The following is a 21,695-nucleotide window of genomic DNA, read 5'->3' as shown; positions in this document are numbered from 1 at the left end:
GGAACTTTGGTCCAACCATATAGTCCCGCCCCTTCCCTTTACAGATGAGGAAACTGAGGGTCAGAGAAAGGTAACTTGCCCAAGGTCACAAAGGGAGTAATTATGGAAGAAGTGGAATTTGAACCCAGGTCCTCTGACTTCAGGTTCAACATTCCTCCCACAGTGCCAGGCAGGAGGGCCTGGGGATGTTGTTAATGAAGCTGACATACATTTCTTCCTGGTGTTTGTTATACTTTGAGGAAAGAGGCTCAGTGATATCCCAGACAGAACTGCATTTCCTCTACTCTGGATCCTCTTTTATGTTTCTTGGGGTGATCAGGAGGAAACTGAATCTAGTGGAAAAACCATTTAATTTGAGGCAAGGAAGAATGGAAAACTATGGGAAGGGACAGACAGGAAAGGAGAGGATAGAATAGCATAAGATAGCATAGGATAGGATAGAAAAATAGAGAAAATAGGGGACTCTGGACCCAGAGAAACTGGGTTCAAGTCCCACCTCAGACTGTATACTATACAGGTGAACCTGGGCAAGTCATTAAAAAATTTAATTAATAATTTTAATTTAACTTAATTATTTAACCTTCCTAAGCCTCAGTTTCTTCATTTGTAAAATGAGGAGTTTAGACTATATGACCTCTAGAATTCCTCCTGATTCTAGATCTTTGGTCCTAGAATAGAATCAAAAAGCTGTAAAAGACTCTAGAGATCACAAAACACAACTATGTTGTTTTTCCCCAATAGAATATAAATTCCTTGAGGACAGGGAATATTTTGTTTTTGATTTTGTATCTTCAGCACCTGGAACCTACCAGCTACTTAACAAATTCTTGCTGAATGAAAGAAGATAATCCCCTCACTTTGCAGATGAGGAAAGTGAGGCTCAAATAAGTGAAGAGACTTATCCAATGTCACTCATCTCGTTAGTGCCAGAGCTGGTATCAGAACTCAGATCTCCTGACCACCAGTTCAGTGGTATTTCTAACTCTTCCTGATGAGTGACAGTTCTGAATTCCTGGCTCATGATGTATCATCAGAAAATGTCTCTTGTTCCTTCCCTTCCTCTCACAAACAAGTAAAAGCCTCCAGCCAGATTGTATTAGGACATTAGTGTGAGTTAGGCATCGCTCATAGAGAGGAAGTGCATGCTATTCAGCATCTTCCTGCCATGTTCCCCTACAGCCCTTAAAGAGTCAATGCCTCTCCCAGGGTGCCTGACTCACCCCTGGGGTCATTTATGTCCTGGGAGAGTCTGGCTCACCAATGTCTATAAAATCTTTTGAGGTCCGTGGAGAAAAGCACATTAATGGGAGACATCATTATGATTGTTGATCTTGAAGGGTGGCTCAATTACAAGAGACCTCGTTGGAAACATCAGGGCACTTAGTGAATGAAGCCTGATTAATATGAGCTGCCCTGTCTGACTTGGACAGAGTTTAATCACTACAATAGACAGTGTCCCAGATTAGTCGAGGGCTCCCCTGACATCATTCCTATGGAATGACTTCCATCTTCCCTTTTTCTTTCCCCTTTGGGCTCCAGCTCTGTCTGAAGGCTCTCTGCCCCAGCATACCATGCAACCCTGCTAATGCCAAGGGAAATCGAGCTTCTTGTAGAGGGAACAGCAGCAAAGCAGGACAGGGAGATGCCAGGGGACGACCAGCAGACATTCACAGTTTGGGTAGACCTGGGTTCAGATCCTTCCCAAGTTTGCCATTAAGCAAATTGCTTAATCTCTCTCTCTCCCCCCCTTTCTCTTTCCCCCTCCTTCCTTCCTTCCTTTCTCTCTCCCTCCTTCTGTCCCTCTGTCTCTGTGTGTCTCTGTCTCCGTCTCTCTCTTTCTTCCTCTCCCTTGTTCCCTCCCTCTCTTCCCCTGGGATTCCTCAGCAAAATGAAGGGGTTGAATCTTAGCCCCAAAGAACACAAGTCCTTCCCCCTCACTAGACAGGTAGGGGGTTGCAAATGCAGACTGTTGCATATGCTATCAGTTTTTGTTGTCTGCTCTTTGTTAAAGAGACAATTCAATGTGGGAAAGGTATACTGGAAAAATGACTCTGGTTTTATTTTTAAAGCATCAATAAAACTTTAAAATAAATAAATAAAATGAAGGGTCAGATAGATCACAGAAATACAAAAAGTCTGAGTTCAAAAGGATCTCAGGGCCACAAAGGACTAGCTGAACAAGAACCCCTGCTACCACATCCCTAACAAGTTTCCATGCAAGATTTTGATTAAGACCTGTATGAAGGGAAAACTCACTACCTCCAAAAGTAAGGGGGAACCCACTACTTCTCAAAGCCACTTATCCCACTTTGGGATACCTCTAATAGCTAGTTCTAATTTACTTCCATTAAACTAATACCTTCCTCAATAGAACTTCTCCTTACTCCTAGTTCTTTCCACAGGGGTGGGGGGTGAGGGGGCAACAAGTCTAATTTCTTTTCCTGCTACAAATAAATGAATACAGCTATTGTGTACCATGCCCCCCCAACCAAGTCTTTTCTTCTCTCCCCCCAGTTTCTTGCAAACAATCCTCATACAGCCTGATGACCCTAGTTACCATCTTAGGAATATCCATCCTAAAATGGGACTTTGGGGATTTTCTTTGCGAAGATACTGGAGTAGAATTCCATTTCCTTCTCCAGCTCATTTTATATAGATGAGGAAACTGAGGTAAACAGGGTGAAGTGATTTGCCCAGGGTCACATAGCTAGTTAAATCTGAGGCTGGATTTGAACTCTGGGTCCAGTGCACTATCTGCTGAGCTACCTAGCTGTCTTCCCTATAGCCCTGTTGGGATAGATAGATAGACAGAGATAGATAGATAGATAGATAGATAGATAGATAGATAGATAGATAGATAGATAGATAGATAGATAGATAGATAGATAGATATAGATCTCTCTCTCTCCATATATATATATATATATATATATATATATATATGTTCTTTGAGAAAATGCTGGTTTCTTAATAGAAACAAACTCTATAATTCCAAACAATACTGAAACTATCGATGATAACAGCCAGGTGTGCCCACCATTCCCCTCTCAAAGAAAGAACAGATTCATAAACTGCTCAGAGTGTAAAAGGACCTAGGGCTCCTCCAAGAAGAAGTCTATCAGTAGAGTGGGCATCTCAAGGAGGGGCACTGGCACTGGTCTGCCTCATGGGGCTGACTGCCCTGGCCTGGTGTGCTCTGTACAAGTTAGCAATGTCAATGCAATGTGACAGGGAACCAAACTGGGAGCTGTGTGACCAGGCTCTGAGGGAAAGATGCCTCCCCTGGGGAGCAGGGCCTTTGTCTCTGGCAGAGCATTCATACAAGCTGCCCCCCTGTCTGGAAGGAACCCTCACCTCATCTCTGCCTTTCAGAATCCTTTTCTTCCTTCAGGGCTTGGCTCAGATATCACCTCCTCTAGGGAGCCTTATCTGATCCCCACCCTAGTTGTGGATTCATTCTTTCTCTCTCTCTCTCTTTCTTAATTTGCATTTATTTATCTGTGTATATGTTATATTGCATGGCTCAGTGGATAGAGCGCTGGTCCTGAAGTCAGGAAGACCTGAGTTCAAATCCAGCCTTACACACTTACTATCTATGTGACACTGGGCAAGTCGTGTAACCTCGCTTGCCTTAATCCACCAAAGAAGGAAATGGCAAACCACTTGAGTATCTTTGCTAAGAAAACCCCATGGACAATATGGTTCATGGGGTCACGTAGAGCAGGACATAACTTAATGACTAAACAACAAAAATATGTCATATTACCCTCAAAGAATATAAGCTTCCTGAGGGCAGCAACTGTTCCATTTTTGTCTTTATATCTCTAGTGTCTGTGTCGGTACTTATGAAATATTTGTTGAATAATAATATTCTCTAATAGGCATATCGTGCTTTAAAGTTGGCAAAGCATTTTAGAGGCAGCTAATTGGCACAGTGACTAGAGCAAGGGGTCTGGAGCCAGAAAGACATGAGTTTGAATCTGACCTCTGACATTTACTAGCTGTGTGTTATTGGGCCTCTATCTGCCTCAGTTTCCTCAATTGTAGAATAAGTATAATAATAGTATCTATCTCCTAGAGTTGTCGTGAGAATCAAAAGAGATGGTATGTGTAAAGTAATTAGCATAGTGACTATCACATAGCAGGTATTTAATAAATGCCTATTTCCTTACTTCCTTTTATATACATTTTCTCACTTGATCATCACAACCCTGTGAGATAGATGCTATTTTAGCCCCTTTTCACAAATGAGGAAAATAGAGCTCAGAGATTAACAGAGTAGCCTAGAGTCCCATGCAGCTAATGGAAGGCAAGATTTGATTCCAAGTCCTATTGTCATGTCTAATTACTAACCCACTATCCCCTCTTGCCTCTGGAATGAATTGAATTGAATTTTTTTCCTTTGGTCATATATCATAGATTCAGAGCTGGAAGGTACCTCAGAGACCAGCTAGTCCAAAGCCATCACATTACAGATGGGGGAAACTGAGGCCTCCTGAGGTTAAGCGACATTCAAGGTGAAAAGGGTAGTAAATGTCAAAGGCCAAATTTGAACGTAGGTCCTCTAACACCAGAGCCAGCACTCTCCTGTTATATTTTACTCTAAATACTATCAGAACATTCAGCAGCAGAAAGAGCTTGGGGTGAGAAATCAGGGTGGGGGGGGGCAAGGATCAAATCCCTATGAGGGTACTCGTTCGTCTCCTCAGACAAGTCGCTTCCCCCAAGCGGGCCTTGGGTTCTTTATTCATAAAGTAAAAGGGATGGAGGCTGGGTGACCCCTCAGCCCCCTCCCAGCCATTGATCACAGTACCAGATCCAAGTCTAGACCCCAGGTGTCAAACTTGTCTTCCCAACCTATGCCTCCTTTTCCTTGGTAATGTGGAAAATTTGATGCTGACCCCATTCATAAGGAAACTTAGAAAGCAGCTCATAAAACTGCCTGGCACACACTTTGAAAGTTCAATAAGAGCCCCATAAATGCCCAATGGCAGCCATTTCCTGGATCCTCCAAGGGCGTGGAGAGACCATGGGGCTCTGCCCTCTGCATACTCACCAAGCCCAGTCCAACTGAGAGGCCAAACTCAAAGACCAGCCAACCCCTCTAGAAAACATAGGCTCCCATAGGTGGGTTTGTTAATCATTTAACATGTCCTGGGTCCCCCTCAGAGGTATGGCCACAGAGCCCCTGCCCTCCAGCTGGTCATCCTTCAAATGGTTGCTACCATTGACTTAAACCAAGCCACTTAAAGCAGAAAGAGGGTCTGCTATGATGGCTTCCAACTGCATGGCTACTGGATCCCTGCCTTCCTGAGGCAAATCATGGGCTCACAGAACCAATACCCACTGGCCAGACAGTGAGAGAATGAGGGTTCAAATCCCACCTCTGACAATGACCATCTGTGTGACCATAGGCAAGTCAAATAACTTCAAGACTCAGTTTCCCCAACTGTAAATTTAATGGTTTGAGCTAGACAGCCCGTGAAGTCTCTTGCATCTCAAAAGTCTATGATGTTATGACCTCAAAAGTCATCTAATCTAATCCCTTGCTTTCTAGATGAGGAACTTACGGCTCACAGAGCTTACCCAAGGGCAAACAGGAAGCATCAGAGACAGGATTTGAACCCAGGTCCTCTTACTCCAGAGCTGGAGGTCTTTCCATTGTATCAAGGGCACTACTGACAACCTTATACATACAAAATGCTCTTCTTTTCCTATCGTCCTCCATGAAATGAAGATGGGATAATAATTCGAAAACCCTAAAAACATCCAAATCTGAGATTTTTGCTCCATTTTGCAACTAAGAAGGCACAACTGATTTGAAATTAAGTGACTTGCCCAGAGCCTCACAGCTAATAAGTGTCTAAGGCTATATTCGAACCCAAGTTTTCCTGACTCCCAGTTCAATGCTCTATGCACACTAGTCAAGAGTTCTGCTAGTAAGCACCAAGTCTCCCAGCCCCATCTTCTCCATCTCTGTAAAAAAAAAAAAACCAAAATGCCCACTCTGACAAGGTTTCCCAAGCTTCCTTGCCTGATTCATTTTCGCAAGTCCAAGTTTTACCTGTTCATCTCTCCTTCTCCTGCCCACAGTGGTGCCGATGGTCTTGATCACCCCAGGTCTTGCGAGAGTCATGTGTCCCGGGACCGAGGCGAGGCCTGGCAGTGGGCTGTAGGGATGGGAGCGGGTGTATGGATTCGACATGGAGGTGATGACTGTGGGCTGCACCATCCACTGGAGATCCTGGCTGGTGGTAATGGCGTTGATGGTGGGGATGAAGGCACTGCCAGATCCTGGCATATCTACCCGGAATTTCTAAGAGGAAGGAAAGAAAGAGATACAAAATAAAATAAGACTAAGATGAGAAGCAAATGTGGGCAGAAGAAGAAGGTACCAAGAAGAGAAAACCAGGAGAAGGCAGGACCCAAGATGGGACTGACCCAGAGGCCTTAAACAAAGTCTTCAGCATCCATGACGCAAAGGAATCCTGCCTGGGCACGAGTCTTTCCATTCCAGTCTGCAGCCCAACTATAGGAATGTGACAGAGAAATAAGGCTGTCAACACATCCAAAGCTGACTTTTAAAATAGATGCAGCAGCCCATCAGTATGCACACAACCAGGCACTCTCTGCCCCTCACCCATGCAAGCTGTCATGATATTCAGCAGAAGGGCCTCCTGCCTGGGTGTTCAGAGAGGCTTGGGATTCACAGCTGTCAATCATTCCCCTAGGTGCAGGAACTCTGTGGCCAATGACCAATGAGAGAAGCCTTTAGAACACACCACTTTCCTATGAGGATAGACCCCCATTGAGCTGAAGGATTAGCATTGTGGGAGAGGGTCCTGGGGCCCCTGAGGGTGCAAACAGGCAGCTCTTTCTGCTTTCAGACTCCATGCTTGTCACCTTTCTGCTCATCTGTACCAGAATATTCATAACATATCCTTCTTACTCCATGTATCCATCTATACGTTCTCATAGGAGTTATCTGGAAGATTCTTTCTCCTAACCAAGAAACCTCAGAGCTCTAAAAGGTTCTTTGTCTCCTATCTATCTCATCCCTCAAGAAATGCTGATGAGATTATGATGATGATGATATTCAAATATGTGATTTCATTAATATAGGAAACTCCCAGTATGGGGGGGGAAAAACCTTCCATGGACACAAATTGGCAATTGACACTCTTAGAGAGTGTACCCTGAGAGAAGTAGAATGACTTGTCCAGAGTCACACAGCCAGTAGGTTTTGAGGAACACTCTCTTTTGGTCTCTACCCTGCCTCTGCCAGGCTACACTGTAATGCTTTTTTGTGGTATGCTTTATGAAAAAATCTATTAAAGGAAACAACTTGGTTTCTCATCATAGGAAGAACTCAACGTCCTTCAGTGATGAGTTGGGAAAGGAGAGATCACAGCACCATGGACTCTAGAGCCAGAAAGTGCCTTAGGAGTCATCTCATACAGCCCCAGCATCTTACAGTCAAGGACCAGAGGCCCAGAGGGGTCGGAATCTTTTGCTCCAAGTTTCTAGCCTTTAGTGGTGAAGAATAACCAGAAAACTTCATGCTCCTGGTGTTTCCACCTAAGCCTCTGTGAATGTTCTAACCTACAGAATCTCTAACAGATAGAACAGAAGCTTACTGAGAGAGGAAGAGATTATTTCATCTTTGTCTGTGACTCCCCCATATATAGCCCAGTGCCATGCATACAGTAAGTACATAATACAAGCTCATCGTTTGACCAGTTAACCTGAAGGGAATAAACAGAATATAACACACCTACAGTCCAACAACCTGCTTCATCCTTGCCTTGAAAACCCAACCACCAACTCTTCCTGGGGTCCTTCAGTGGAAATGGAGACCTAGGAGTTGGCAAGTGTGGACAGAATGTTTTCATTTCAAAACAAGGAGCCACAAGGCTTAAAGACTCGGAACGAGAGGCAGCTGGCTGGCCATAGCAAGACAGAGGAGTGCTGAACTTGGGAAGACGGGAGTTTGAATCCTCCCTCAGTTAAGAGAGGAAAGAGCAACAGCCTTGGAGTCAGAGGACCCCAGTTCAAATCTTCCCCTGCTACTTGCTACCTGTGTGACCTTGGGCAAATCATTTAACTTTTCTGAGCCTGGTTTCTTCATCTGTAAAATGAGAGAGTTGGTGTAGATGGCCTCTAAATTTATCTATGCATATGATCCTATGAACTAGCTGCCTTTGAGTAGAATGGGGGGGCCAAGAACCCAGTGATGAAAGACCCCGTCCTTTAGGACTCCACAAGGAACACTGCCCACTGTGATGGATTTTGGGGTGCACCTTCCAGGGAAAAGACGACTAGGCAAGAGAGATGACTTCCTCAACTACCCTCTGGGAGGCACTCTGCATTCAAACCCAAAATGAAACAGTTCCTGCCCTCAAGGAGCTTACATCATACTGTGAGAAAATAATGCTAAGTATAAATATGTGCAAAATGTATACAGAATGAACACAAAGAAATATCAAGGGCTAATCACTGGGACAATCAAGAATGACTTCATATAGGAGGTGACACAAGCTGACCCTTGAAGGGACCTGCCTGGAAAGAAAGAAAAGAAAGGGCAAGGAGCCAAGGGGGCATCATTCTCCACCGAGAGAACAGATTTGGGTGGGGGGGATGAGTGAGAGAGTTGATGTGTATATGTATATATGTGACTAACTTGTAGCATCCAGGATTCCACCCTTCCTAAGGTCATAGGAGCTAAAAGGAACCCCAGAGGTCATTTCATCCAACACTTTCAATTTATAGAAGAGGAAATTAAGGCTCAGAGAGATGTGCCCCCAAATCACATTAGTAGTCGTTTGTGTCCCCATGTCATAGTATAAGTAACTCCTGGGAAAACTGCATTCTCTTTCTCCTTTTGAGGGAAGCAGCCCACATTTACATCCCACTTCTCTACCTTTAACTGAATGTTCTTGGGATCTTCGATGAGCAGGTTTGGAGTTCTCTAGAGGAAGGCATCTTCCTCAAAGAAAGTATATTTCACTTTCTTACAAAAGGAACCCCCCCCCTCCACACATTAAACTCCCAGGAAAAACTAGAGGTTGGACAATTAAGATTAGGAGGTAAAAGGCCCCCAAGAAAAGTTTGGCTGAGGTTGCTACTGGCATTTCGGTTTGCTTTTTAGACAGCAGGTCTACTAAATGTATTCCAGAGATCCCATCCGCCAGATTCCTTGCAGCAATCGGTCCTGTCTAGACAAAACAAGCCAGCAGTAAAAACAAGGTTGTAGGTAATGAGGGCCTCTGAAATGCTTGTACACCTTGTTTCAGACAGGAGGTAAATCCATCTGGATAACACCCTGGCACAGAACTGCAAGAAAAGCCATGTCCCATCCCCAGAGGGGCCTGGGGCCCTGATAAAGAATGCTTTTGTCTCTGAGGAGCCTTTCTGGGAGACACACAAAAGTCTAAATTAGATCTGGCAGATGTGCCTTGTCCCAGCTCTGAAAACATTATTCAGGAAGTTACGGTGATGCAGGAGAGAAGTGGTGAGATTGGCAGTTTGTGGTCCCTGAAATGATCCTGGCATCCCTTTGTGCAAACATGACCCTAGAATCAGGTCAATAATGCCACACTGAGAATAAATCATGCATCCCCAGCAATGAGTTAGCATCAACAGAAAGAACACTTAAGGAGGGCTTCTGGATCTGCATAACTTACCCGGCATGAAGTCAGCTTCCTTCACATTCAACATTTATAAAAAAGTATTTATTCAATTCCCTCGATGTGCCAAGGCACTGTGCTGCACTCACGGAGAATACTACGGTGAGGAGGGAACTTAAAATTGAATCTGATTGAGTAGAATCATGGAATCAACTGAAATATATAATAAGTGCTCCAGCTAGAAACACAGAAGGAAAGGTCAATTTTATTTTTGTCTTTGTCCCCTCAGTGGTTAGCACAGTGCTTGGCAGCTCAGGGGCATTATTTAATAATTGTTGGTTGAATTGAACTGATTTGAGTTGAATTGGTTTCCTGGGGGTGCCTTCTACCACTTTGAGACTCTCCTTCTTTGGACAAGCCTGACGATGCCAGGGAACTCTGGTGTACCACATGTGCCCAGATACGTGTCATCTTCCAGCTCAAATATTGAATCATTTGCAACAGTCAATAAGCATGCATTAAGTGCCTACTGTGTGATGATCACTATGTTAAGTGCTATACACTAAACCACATACCCTGAGATATTCCAGGTAAGCTAAAAGGCTCAGCAAAAAGATAAGAAGATAACACCCATCGAGGCCCTGGGAAATTTTGGAGAAATGATATCCTCAGAAGCAAAGAAAGAAATAAAAACAAGCTTCAGCATACCCCAAAGGCCATGGTGTCCTGGCTCCTTTCTCTAAGTTTCCTGAGACTCCAGGCCAAAACATTCAGTGGTCAGCAGGCCTATTCCTGCTGTTTCATCTTCAGGCTCCAGAGGCCCTAATAAACTCCCGGATAGACCAGTATCCAAAAGACACCCTAGCAGGGTGTTGGCTGAAAATACTGGGCTCAGACCTACCCCCACCCCCACCCAAACTGTGTATGGAAATGACATCACTGGACCTATTGTCAGCACCTGAGGATGTGTGCAGTGGAGCAGCCAGAAGGTCACTGCAGCCCAAAGGATAAAGAGCAAGTCTGAGCCTTAGGGAAAACTACCTTTCCGAGAACCTTGGATCCAGACATGGATATCTGTAGCGCTCTCCCTCTCGGTCTCTGTGTCTGTGTCTCTCTCTCCTTTTCTTCCTGTCCCCTCTCCCTCTCTGCTTTTCTCCCTCCTCTCTCCACTTCCCTTCCTCTCTCTCTCTTTCCCTCCTTCCTCCCTCCCTCCCTCTCTCTCTCTCTCTCTCTCTCTCTCTCTCTCTCTCTCTCTCTCACACACACACACACACACACACACACACACACACACACATCCATCCACCACCACCACCACCACAGGAAGACAAACTTGTTAGCTGTCTCTAAGTATCTGGAGAAGTCATGTGAGAGAGATTAGACTTATCCAGCTTGCCCCCTAAAAGCAAATTTCAGGAAGGAACATTTTAACAACCTGAGCTGTCTTCCAGTGCGTTTCCAGGTGACTAAAAAGCCTTTAAGAAGAAGCTGGATGGGGGGCAGTTAGGTGGCACAGTGAATGAAGCACCGGCCCTGGATTCAGGAGGACCTGAATGCAAATCCAGCCTCAGACACTTGACACTTACTAGCTGTGTGACCCTAGGCAAGTCACTTAACCCTCATTGCCCTGCAAAAAAAAAGAAAAGAAAAAGAAAAAAAAAAGCTGGATGACCACTTGGGGATGTTCTAAAGGGAACTCCTGATCAGCTATGGATTAGACCAGATGACCTTTGAGCTCCCTCCCAACTGGGGAGATTCAGAGATGCTAACTAAGATCCAGGCTCCAGCATTTCAATAGTCAATTTACTTCCAAATTTTGAGTTTGCTATAGATGGTGAACACCTTATTCAAGTACCTCTCCAGGATCAGGATTTAGGATCCTATTTGAAATAAACAAATGGCTTGTCCTAGATAAAGTCACTTGAGCTGGTCAAAAATGGCATCAAAGATGCCAATCCAAGGCAGTTGGTCTTGTTCCATCGCCATTTTTTTTGGCATTTCATCATTGGAGCATCATCTTAGACCAGGCTTCCAAAAAGAATTATAGCAGGGATTCTGAAATTGGAATCTGTAGACTTTTTTTTTTAATATTTTTTACTTCAAAGAGTACTTTGTACTCTTATGTATTTCATTTTATGCACTTAAAACATCGCTCTGAGAAGGAGTCCATAGGTTTCACCAGACTGCCTAAGGGGTCTATGTCACATACACACGCACACACACACACACACACACACACACAGAGTCAAGAATCCCTGGATTATAAACTCATAATCTGGAGCTGGAAGAGACCTTAGAGGTCATTTAGTCTGAACCCCCTCCCCTTATAGATGAGAACATTGAGACCCTAGGAAATAAAATTGCCCCAAGTCACATAGATAGCAAGTGGCAGAGTTAGGATATGAACCTGGGGTAAGGAATAGAGGCAATTTCTGAAAAAAGATCATCTTCTTTCCATTAATGCCACAATGCCCCTGAGTGTTTTGTTACCAAAGCTGACCAATCTTCTCCCGATGTTACAGGGCTGGGAGGGACTCACTGATGTCTGTGATAGAATTGTCTTTCCTCTCCCATGGATCCCTTCTCCAGCTTCTCAAGGTGGTCAGGACAAATCTCTCCTATCTTAATGGGAAATGAATGGGGTGAGGTGAGGGTACAGTTCTGAAGGGTGAAGATGAATTCCTCAGGTATTTTTTCATTTTCCTTGCTTTGTTAAAAAAAAAAAGGGGGGGGGGGGCTGGAAAAGGTTCTGGACAAATCTAGACCCAAATGTTTTCTAGCTACCTTTCTTTCCCTCAAATGGCAAGTTACACATAGAAGCTAGATGAAATTCCATCCATTCATCCCTGGTAGAGTATAAATTCCTTGAGGGCAGGGATGATTTCATTTTTGTCTCTGAATCCCTAGCATTTAGCACAGTACCTGGGCACATAGTAATTATTTAAATACTTATTGATTGAATGATTGGAGTGTCCTACCCTGTATCTCAATTCTCCATTGGACTGTCAACTATCTGAAGTACTTCCATTTATCTCACAAGGAATTCTATTTTGTCTCTCACCAGTCTCTTCTCCATAGTAGAATGGAAGCTTGTTGAGGGCAGGTGCTATTTCATTTTTGTCTCTGAGTCCCAGGCACCTAGGACAGTGCCTGGCACAAAGTAGGTACTTTGCTAAATTCATATTAAGTAAAATCATCCTACTTAAATTAACAAGCAAACCTTCTCATCTTAGGGAAAGCTATACCATCTTTCCTCTGAGATTCTTCTGAAATTTCTAAAATCAGGGTTTGTGGCCTTTTTAAAAAATATTTTGTACGTCAATATGATTGATTTCCTTTGCACTCTTTGACATCTTGGCAAGACAAAGAAAAGAAGAAAGATAATCTATAATCATTTAAAATTATAGAAGCACGAATTTAGAGCTGGAAGGGATGAGGCACATCTAGTCCAATCCCCTCATTTTACAGATCTAGAAACTGAGACCCAGAAAAGTAAATTAATTTGCCCAAGTTCACATAGGTAGCAAGTAGCAGAGCCAGAATTTGAATCTTCAATTCCAAAGCCAGGTTTTTTTTCCCACCGTGCCTGCATACAGGGATTTGTAAATTACTTCTTCCTGGGCTCAGGGCTGACATATTTAGTGTTAAGTTAATTCCGTGTGTAGCTATCAGAATGAAGGATCATAGAATCATGGATTTAGAGTCAGAAGGGAGCTTGGAAGTCATCTGTTTCAACCTCTTCATTTTATAATGAGGAAATAAAGTCTAGGGAAGTTGAATGACTTGCCTCAAATCACATACATACTCTTTCTACTGTATTCCACATTTTCTCTATCTCCATTTGAAGGGACTAAGAAATTATTTGATGTTTAAAAAAAGGGAAGGAGAGCCCTAATACTAGACCTAAAGTCAGGAACCACCACCTATAGTAAGAACAACTGTTGAGTAAGCTAATGATCACTGTGGTGATTTATATATTCTTTTTTTTCAGGGTTACTTCTTCTCAAAGATTCTATGAAAAGAAAACCACAGGAAGACCCTTTGGATCAAGGTCTTTCTGAAAACAAAACCTAGTCATGAGTGAGTGAATTCTCTATCATTTATAGAATGGGCTGATACTATATTCTCTACTCAAATCAAGTCAACAAGCATGGACTAAACATCTACTATCTGCCTCACTCCTAAGGCAGCTCTGTTTTTAACTGAAAAATACCCATCTTTTCTTTTCTCCTGAGCACAGTGGCAAATTCTGCCACGTTGTCTGTCCGGGAAACAGCCGGGAGGACCGGGAAAAGCTGTATACTGCATTTTCCCTCTCCAAACCCAACAAATTAAAATTGCCAGTCAGTCAAAGCAGTATAGGGTTACAGAATATATGGTTATGGCCATCATTCATACAAAGGCAGCAGCCTCCAGAATCCACCACGCACAAGATACATGTGGCAAGACTATCAAGAAAGGGGGCATTTCAATGACAAACATTTGTTAAATGCTATCTATGTCCAAGGCCCATGCTGGGGGGTGGGGGGCAGGGCAGAGGGCAAGACAGAGATAAATAACCATGGTACCTGCCCCTCAGGAGCTAACATTCCACTAGAATTAGCATGTACACATGCAAATGAACACTGCCTCATAAAGTAGAATGGTTGACTTAGAGTTGAAAGGGACTTAGGAGGTCAATTAGTCCAACCCCCACATTTTAACAGACCAGGAAACTGAGGCCCAGAGAGATTTATGACTAGCCCAAGGGCATACAAGCATTAAATGATGAAACTGGAATTTGAACTCGGGTCTCTCCAACACCAAACTTAGAGTCTTTTCCACTCTCACAGGCTATCTCCCAAAGCAATAACCTTGGGAGATTATATACTTATCTCCACAACGTTGCCACTGCTCAGCCTTATCACTTTTCTAGCCATAGTTCATTGCTGATCAGAGACTGCCTGTCATATCTCAAACACCCTCCTTCTTCACCAGCTTCCAAAGGTTTGAGACCGCATTCAAAGATGAAATCTACCCTCAGAGGCTAAGGATTTACTGTTGCTTCCCTTCTCTCCCCCTCCCTCTCCTTTCAAGGAGGTCATCCAAAAGAATGGCCTGCAGGTTGTATGAAACAAGATGGCATCAACAGATTAAGGGTATGGCCTCCTCTATGAAGGGCTGTTATGAAAACCACAGAAGGTGGTCAAAGTTCTGATCGACTATTTAGAGAAGCAATCTCCTTGCTTTCCATGCCTTTTATGCCAGCAAGATGGTGTTCAACAGGAGGGGAGCCAAGTGATGGGAATCCATTAAAATTTCAGTTTGGAGGACTGAAGCCCTCATTCACCCAATTCTAGAGAGTTATATTTATCTTCTGAGAGGAGGAGGGGAAAAGAACCTACCCATTCACTTTGATGATAAAGTGAAGCTGACTTCTACCAAGAATCAAGAGAAATCAAGACCAAATTCCTTCAACAATGCTATCTGATCCTGATTGATAACATCTTCCTGATTTAGGCACCTCCACCACCACCACCAAATTTAGGGGGAAAAAATGTCCGTGTCCTTATTTTGATGTCATTAGGAAAGTAACCATGGAAAATGAGTGATAGAACACATATACATTGTGGTGACCCAGATGAGAAAAACATCTCTGCTTCAACCAGATGCATTCAACCAAGTGAACACATTTTTCATTGGGAGATAAGAGTTCAAATGGAAAACAGTTTCCCCATTAAGGACAGATTAAGCATATTGATATTTATCTCCCTCTAAAAACTAGACCAACAAGAGCACTGAAAGTCAAGTTAAAGCTTGGGATTCCAAGGAAGACATTTCCAGGGACGTTCTTGAGAGTGCCCCCTAGGGGGCACTCAAGAAGTATGGCTGGAGATGCCTTGGGAATCTCAGTCATTTCTGGTAAAGTTGTTTGAACTTAGGAATGTCCCAGCCTGGTACTGTTGGTAAAGTTCACTCCCAGGGAAATATTGTGTGTGTGCGTGCATGCATGGAGTGAGGGGGCTGAGGGGGAGGAGGAGAAGGGCGAGTTTGTGAGGATAGGAGATTGATTCTGGTATTCCTTGATAGGAAAACAGGAATCTAGTGCCCTTGATTTATTATCCCAAGTTATCTGAGAAATGGTCAGCCTTGGAAAAGTTCTGAGTTTTGTTTTTGTTGTCTTTTATGTGTGTGTTTTTTTAATAAAGAGGGGCCCAGCTGATGAAAACAAGTTATGAAATAACCTATGTTTGTGTAACTGGCTAGATTGCGTAATGCTCCCTCCCAGAGACCGTAAGTGTTGAGAAGGGAGGCAGAGAAGGCATACAGATCTGGGAGGTGTTTTCCTAGGAAAGGGAGGAAGAAGAAAAAAAAATCCCCTATGCAAAGAAAACTGGGGAGGGGTGGGGGAATAAAGAATCACAGACAAGCAATCTTTGGGAATAAAACCATGAACTGGAGCAGGAAATATTTTTCATGCTTCAAGTTCCAGCCACATTCAAGACTAGAAACTTACCCCCAAAAAAAGTTTTCTGAAAAAAATGTCACTCTCCCGCATGGTCCTGTGCTGTCAGCCCAAGCCCTTTGAAGGAGATGGGTGGGAAAACAATGGTTGTTTGAGTTTGGGCAACATGAACATGTTTGTGCTAACCAGGAAGGTTCGAACCGGCAAGCAAGAGGCTAGGAAAATGTGTCTGGGGGGGGGGGAGGGGGGGAAAGATGTAATTGGAAAGGAACTACCGTTGACCCACTCTGTTGAAACTGCCAGAAAGAGGCAGCTCTCCATCCTCTTTCCACCATTCATGTCCCAGACTAAAGGAAACTAGGGGAAATAAAGTGATGGCGGGTTTTCTGGCCTACAGTCATTTACCATGAGCCTTGCCAGCCTATGTCTCTGAAAGGGCCCTCGCACCTACTTGTGAAGTAACTAAGGCTGGCCCAGCAACCACTCCCTACCTTCAATACAGTTTTGCACAGAAGCTGCAACCATGATGGAAAAAAACCCTAGTGACCAGACCAAAAAAAAAAAAAAACACCAAAAACCCCAATCCTCCAGAACTATAAAAGGAGAGGGTGGTTCCAGAGCTTGTCTAATGCCCGCATTACCTTGAAAATCTCTCTGGTTTGAAAGGCGCCTCAGACTTCGGATGGCTGAACAGAACTGGCAGGCCATATGAGAGAAGCAGTATACCAGGTTATTATCAATTGCAAAACCTTCATGTGTTACAGCATGCTAGGAATTAGCCAACACTTGCTTGCTGTTTAGCTAATGAGGCTCCATTATGCTCGGCTGGAGTCATTTCTCTTCCTCCTTCCTATTGCTGTTTCCCTGTTGGATTTTTGATCCACAGTAAGGCATTGCTTCAATTTATATCATGGGCTCCAAAGGCTTCAGTGACACACATTATCCAGTTGGGAATGATTCTTTGATTGTCCTAACTTTTCATCCCATCCCAACTAGGTCAGAAATAGGTTTAGCAAAGTGACTATAACACTGAAAACCATTGTCCCCACTCAAATAACAGCAAAACAGATAGGGAAGAAATGAGGAAAAACCAAATGAGTAGGATTCCAAGGTGGTCTGCTCTACATCTGGATGAATGTGAGATTGAAGAAAGGGGAGGGAAGGCAGAGAGCAAATGATTCCAGTCCAGTAGTAGAAATGGGCATGAAAGCATGGCACTTTTTGACTAGGGTATAAACCTATGTACAATTTTAGTTTAATTGTATTGGACTTAGGTAAGTAAAACAATTGAGATTTTAGTTTTCAGAACAGTGTACTACAAAATCTAGGGAAGGGGTGTGTGGTGTGTGTGTGTGTGTGTAGTGTTTGGCAAGGAGGGAAGGTAGAAGTGGAAACCATGCATGGGTCTAGTAAGGGGTGAAATGTCACCAATTCTGACTATCACTTTGGAATAAAGTATCCTTTCATAGGTACAAAAAAATCCTTCTGGGCTTCTTCCAACAACCCCTTTCATATATATATATATATATATATATATATATATATATATATATATATATATATATATAGAGAGAGAGAGAGAGAGAGAGAGAGAGAGAGAGAGAGAGAGAGAGAGAGAGAGAGAGAGAGAGAGAGAGAGAGAGAGGAGATATATACCAAATCAGAAGAGTGGTTTGCACGGCAACCTCTGGCTGGTACCCCACAACTCTTCAGGAAGATTTGTAAACCTAGGGAAGTAGAGGCTACTTTCTGGATTTTGGCGGGCCTCATGAGTTAATGCAATGCATAAGACAAGCCCATCTATGTAAAGGTCTGTATGAAAATGATGATGATACCCCATAGGGACATCACTATCCCTATGCCACCACTATCTTTCTGGTTTTTATAAGCAAGCACAGCTCCATAGACACAATTGTTCTGACTTCAAACCAGTTGAGCTACTTTAAACATATACAAACGACATGCTTTTTCAGTTCCAAATACCATCCCCAAATCAGAGAGGGCCCTGAGTGTTGTTGCCCACAAAAAGGTCCACTGGCAGGCCTTTTTTCTAGAATGGGGAAGGCTCCACAGAGGAGATGAGAAGGGAGACAGGTTGAAGGTGAGGACGGACCTCTCAAGGTGGGCATGACTTGGGCTGAATATCTTTGGTGCAGACTGCCTTAGGGAAAGGCTAGTGAGTTGAGCATGGGTCAGCCTCTTTGATGATGAGCCTTTCACTCCTGCCATACCCTGGACCTCTAACCACTTACCCTCACTCAGGCACATAACTGAATAGATACTCGATCTAAAGCTTGAAGGAGCCTTCCAGGTCATGTAGTTCCACCTCTTCACTTTACATCCGAAGAAACCAAGACCCAGAATGGTAAAGTTACCTGCCCCGTGTCATAAAGGCAAAAAGTGGCAAACTGCGATTTGAACACAGCTCCCAATCCCTCACTCTTTCCTCTGCAGTGTGACACTCTCCAGCTAGAAGTAGTCCAAAGCATATCCCCTTGACCCCAACCTCTTCCGTCGGGGGAGGGGGGGGGTCTCTCTACAAACATGGCTGAAAGGAGGAAGGGGGATCCTCATGGGCATCAAGCTATGGATTCTGGAGAAAGTGGATGTTTTCCAGGTCTTCTTGTCCAATCTGTGGGGATTCTGGAGTGGTGAGAGGGGGAAACACCAAGAAGCCAGCAGGCTAGCCCTGGGATAACGTTATTTTGAGTTAAAGGAATAGGGTATTGGAGGAATATATAATTCCGTCCGTCTGGGAAAAAGAGTTGGGATGATGCAGTAGGTGGGAAGTCATTGCCAGTGCTTCACATCTACGTGTTCCCCCCTTTTCCCCCAGAAAATAAAAATGGCAAGAGGGTGGGAGAGGTTAGAAGAAACGAGACCCTGAGCAACGCATTCGGTTAGGGTTCTTGGCCCAAAGACAAAAGAGAAAAAGAAAGGCAGGAAAAAAGGCTGTCTGGGCTAGGAGAGGGAGGGAAAGAGGAAAAGGAAGGGCTCGCTCCCCGCCAGGTGCATCCAGGAAGCCAGCAAGCTCCCCGGCTTACCTGCTGGCCGCCGCCGCCGCTGGAATAAGACTCGGCGTGCGCTGGAGAGCCGCTGCTGCCCCGGGACGAGGTGTCAAAGTTCCCGGGATAATCCTGGTACATGATCCGCGGTGGGAGCCCGAGAGGAAACAGGGTGTTTGTTTTCCCCCACCCTCCTCTTCCTCCTCCTCCTTCTTCTCCTCCTCCTCCCCGCCTCGCACTTGCTGGAGCGCTCTCGCCCCCGACGATCTCCTCTCCGGGTAGTCTCGTATTTTTAAACCCTTCCCACCCCCCACCCCCAGGCCGAGTGCTTCCAAACGCTCCCGGGGCGGGGGGACGAAGAAACGAGAAAAGCGTGAAGTCGACTGCGATGAGCCCCGGAGAGTGGCGCGCTCAGAACTTCTGCCGGGCACCAGCTGGCCGCCTGGCCCTTTCTCTCTCTCCCCAAAGTCCGACCCTCCCTTCGGGCCCTCCCACTCGCCCTCCCCCTCTCCACCAGAGAGCGGGGGGTTGGGGTGGGGGAAAGAACCTAGATCCTTGCGGAAGGGGAATGAATCGAGGTCCGCAAAGAAAATTGGGGCAGGGGGAGTAAAGAGAAAAAATAAGCTTGGAAACCAAACTAGCGAGCCCCGTCAGTGGGAGCCGTGGACATTCAGCTAAGGAACCTCGCTTTGAGAAACTTCTGCGGCTATTTCCTCCTTAAAAAAAAAAAAGGCTGAGAATAAACTTCCTGTGGATCGAATAGCCGCCCGAGTTTCAGAGGCTCTGACACTTGACAGAACGATAATAATCTGAAAAAATTCTTGGAAAAAACAAACAAAACCCCAATAACCTTCTCCACCCGCCCGAAGGCTCCCCTCCAACACCAGCCAAAGGGAGGGAAAATCTTTTTCCTTTGAATGGACACCGAACAAAGCTCGGTCCCTCCTGCCCTAGTCCTCCCGGCGGCTGAGAGTGTCAAGCCCAAGAGCCTTTTAGAGCAGAGCTGCGCTCTCCTTTAATTAGGGATCCTGACACTGGCTTCCCTGCCCTCTCCCCCGCACGCGAGAGGTGGCGATGGGGCTCCTTTTCCCCCCTCTCTCCCTCTCTCCTTTTCTGTCTTTCTCCTTTCCTGGTTGCAACTGCAACTCCCCCTCCCTGCCTCGCCCTGTCCCCGTCTCTCTGGGTCTCTCTCTCTCTAGCTCTCTCTCTCTCTCCCGATGGTGCGCGCCGAGCCCCAGAGCTCTGCCTGCCTGGGATGACTCAGTGCAATGGCATTAGTTCAACTCCACACTCTTTATTATCCAGCCCCTTGTACCATGTGGATCGTTCACTCACGTCAACCCCCTGCTCACCAAACCCCACCTTGCAGAAAGGAGCGGGCGGGGGAAGGGAGGGGAGGGGAGGAGAGAAGGGGAGGAGGAGGAGGAGGACAGGAAAGGGGAGGGAGGAAGAGAGAGGAGGAAGCTAGAAGAGGTTTCTTTCTTTCTATCCCCTCCAAAGCTAAAGGGCACTTGACACCAGTCGGACACCTAGGAGTGAGGAAAGAAGGAAGGAGGTGGCGGGGGGCGCAGAGACTGGGGAAAGGGGCTGAAAGGGGGAGGGGGCACGCCCGGAGCTCCAGCTTCTCTCTCCCCCCTCCCACCCCCCGAGTGGAACGCCCCGGAGTGGATTTCTAGCAGTTCCCCCCCACCCCCACCCCTTCCCCCCCCGTGCTCGCTTTGGTCTGTTCCATTGGCGCACTTTGCCAAAGATGGTCATTTGCGTTGCAGGACGTGAGTGCGGGTTTCCTTGGTTAGGGTGACGTGGTGGGAGAGGGATTCCCTCGCTCTCTGGCTTACCAGAGGCTTCAGAACTCCACTTAAAGAAGAACTAGGGCGGGAGAACAGAGAGAGGGGCCTCGTCTGATCGGGTTTCGGCTTAGCCTTTCTTTTCTTTTCTTGTTTTAATTACAGTGACAAAGGACACTTAGGGAACGTTGTGAGGCGCGGCCGGGAGAGCAGTCTGGTGCCTGGCTGCCTGCTGTGTTCAGGGACACTGAGAGGTGGAGGTCCAAAGACCAAAGCATTTTGCAGCCTTGGGTGGGGCCGGGGACTGGTTCATTCGGGCGCTCCCAGAGCGCTCTTCTTGGCCCGGGCGGAACGCAACAGAACCTGGGTGCCGGCTTGGGTGATGCCAGCTGTTTGCAGCTGGATTGACTGCTTCGTAGGATCCTCAAAGATGGAATGAATGATTCTAATGACATCCCTGTTGCTTCAGTGCAATACAATTAGAACGCATCTGATACGTATTAATAATACGTCATAAGCAAATCCCAAACTATAACTGATTGGGATGGGGAGTGGAGTGAGAGTAAAAGGAGGGGTGTAGACTAGGTCGTGTCTTCGTCTCTTTTCGCCAAAGAGCGAGATATCCGGGCTCCTGGGCCAAAATTTTCTCTGATTCCCCGGGCCTGCAAATCTGTTAGGTGGTTGGGATCGGTAGTCGTTCGAATCTCAGATCTGTCGCTGATTGGCTGTGGGGCCTTGGACATGTCACATCAGTTTTTCTGAGTCTCCGTTTCCCCGTCTAAGGACCCTTTTAGTCCCTAATCAAATGAATTAATATTTGCAAAGCTCTGGG

The 21,695-nt window shown here is 45.3% G+C and overlaps 1 protein-coding gene across 2 annotated transcripts in view; it reads right to left on the bottom strand.

The window, feature by feature from the left end:
- FOSL2 (FOS like 2, AP-1 transcription factor subunit) overlaps positions 1-20,325 on the bottom strand; it is a 37,608-nt gene extending 17,283 nt beyond the window's left edge. Inside the window, exons 1-2 of one of the 2 annotated variants that reach the window (XM_043984863.1) lie at positions 19,116-20,325; positions 6,065-6,316 (exon numbers count right to left, since the gene is read on the bottom strand). In XM_043984863.1, the coding sequence (XP_043840798.1) occupies positions 6,065-6,316; positions 19,116-19,217 (354 nt within the window). In that variant the 5' untranslated portion in view covers positions 19,218-20,325. Of the gene's footprint in view, positions 1-6,064; positions 6,317-6,441; positions 6,572-19,115 lie in introns of those variants that run through there. The other variant, XM_043984865.1, reaches the window with a different exon arrangement.
- Positions 20,326-21,695: the final 1,370 nt, after the last annotated feature.

The sequence above is a fragment of the Dromiciops gliroides genome, chromosome 2 (genome assembly GCF_019393635.1).
Source record: "Dromiciops gliroides isolate mDroGli1 chromosome 2, mDroGli1.pri, whole genome shotgun sequence".
Classification (NCBI taxonomy): domain Eukaryota; kingdom Metazoa; phylum Chordata; class Mammalia; order Microbiotheria; family Microbiotheriidae; genus Dromiciops; species Dromiciops gliroides.
The sequence above is the reverse complement of the archived record's forward strand: the minus strand, read 5'-3'. Positions and strand labels throughout refer to the sequence as shown.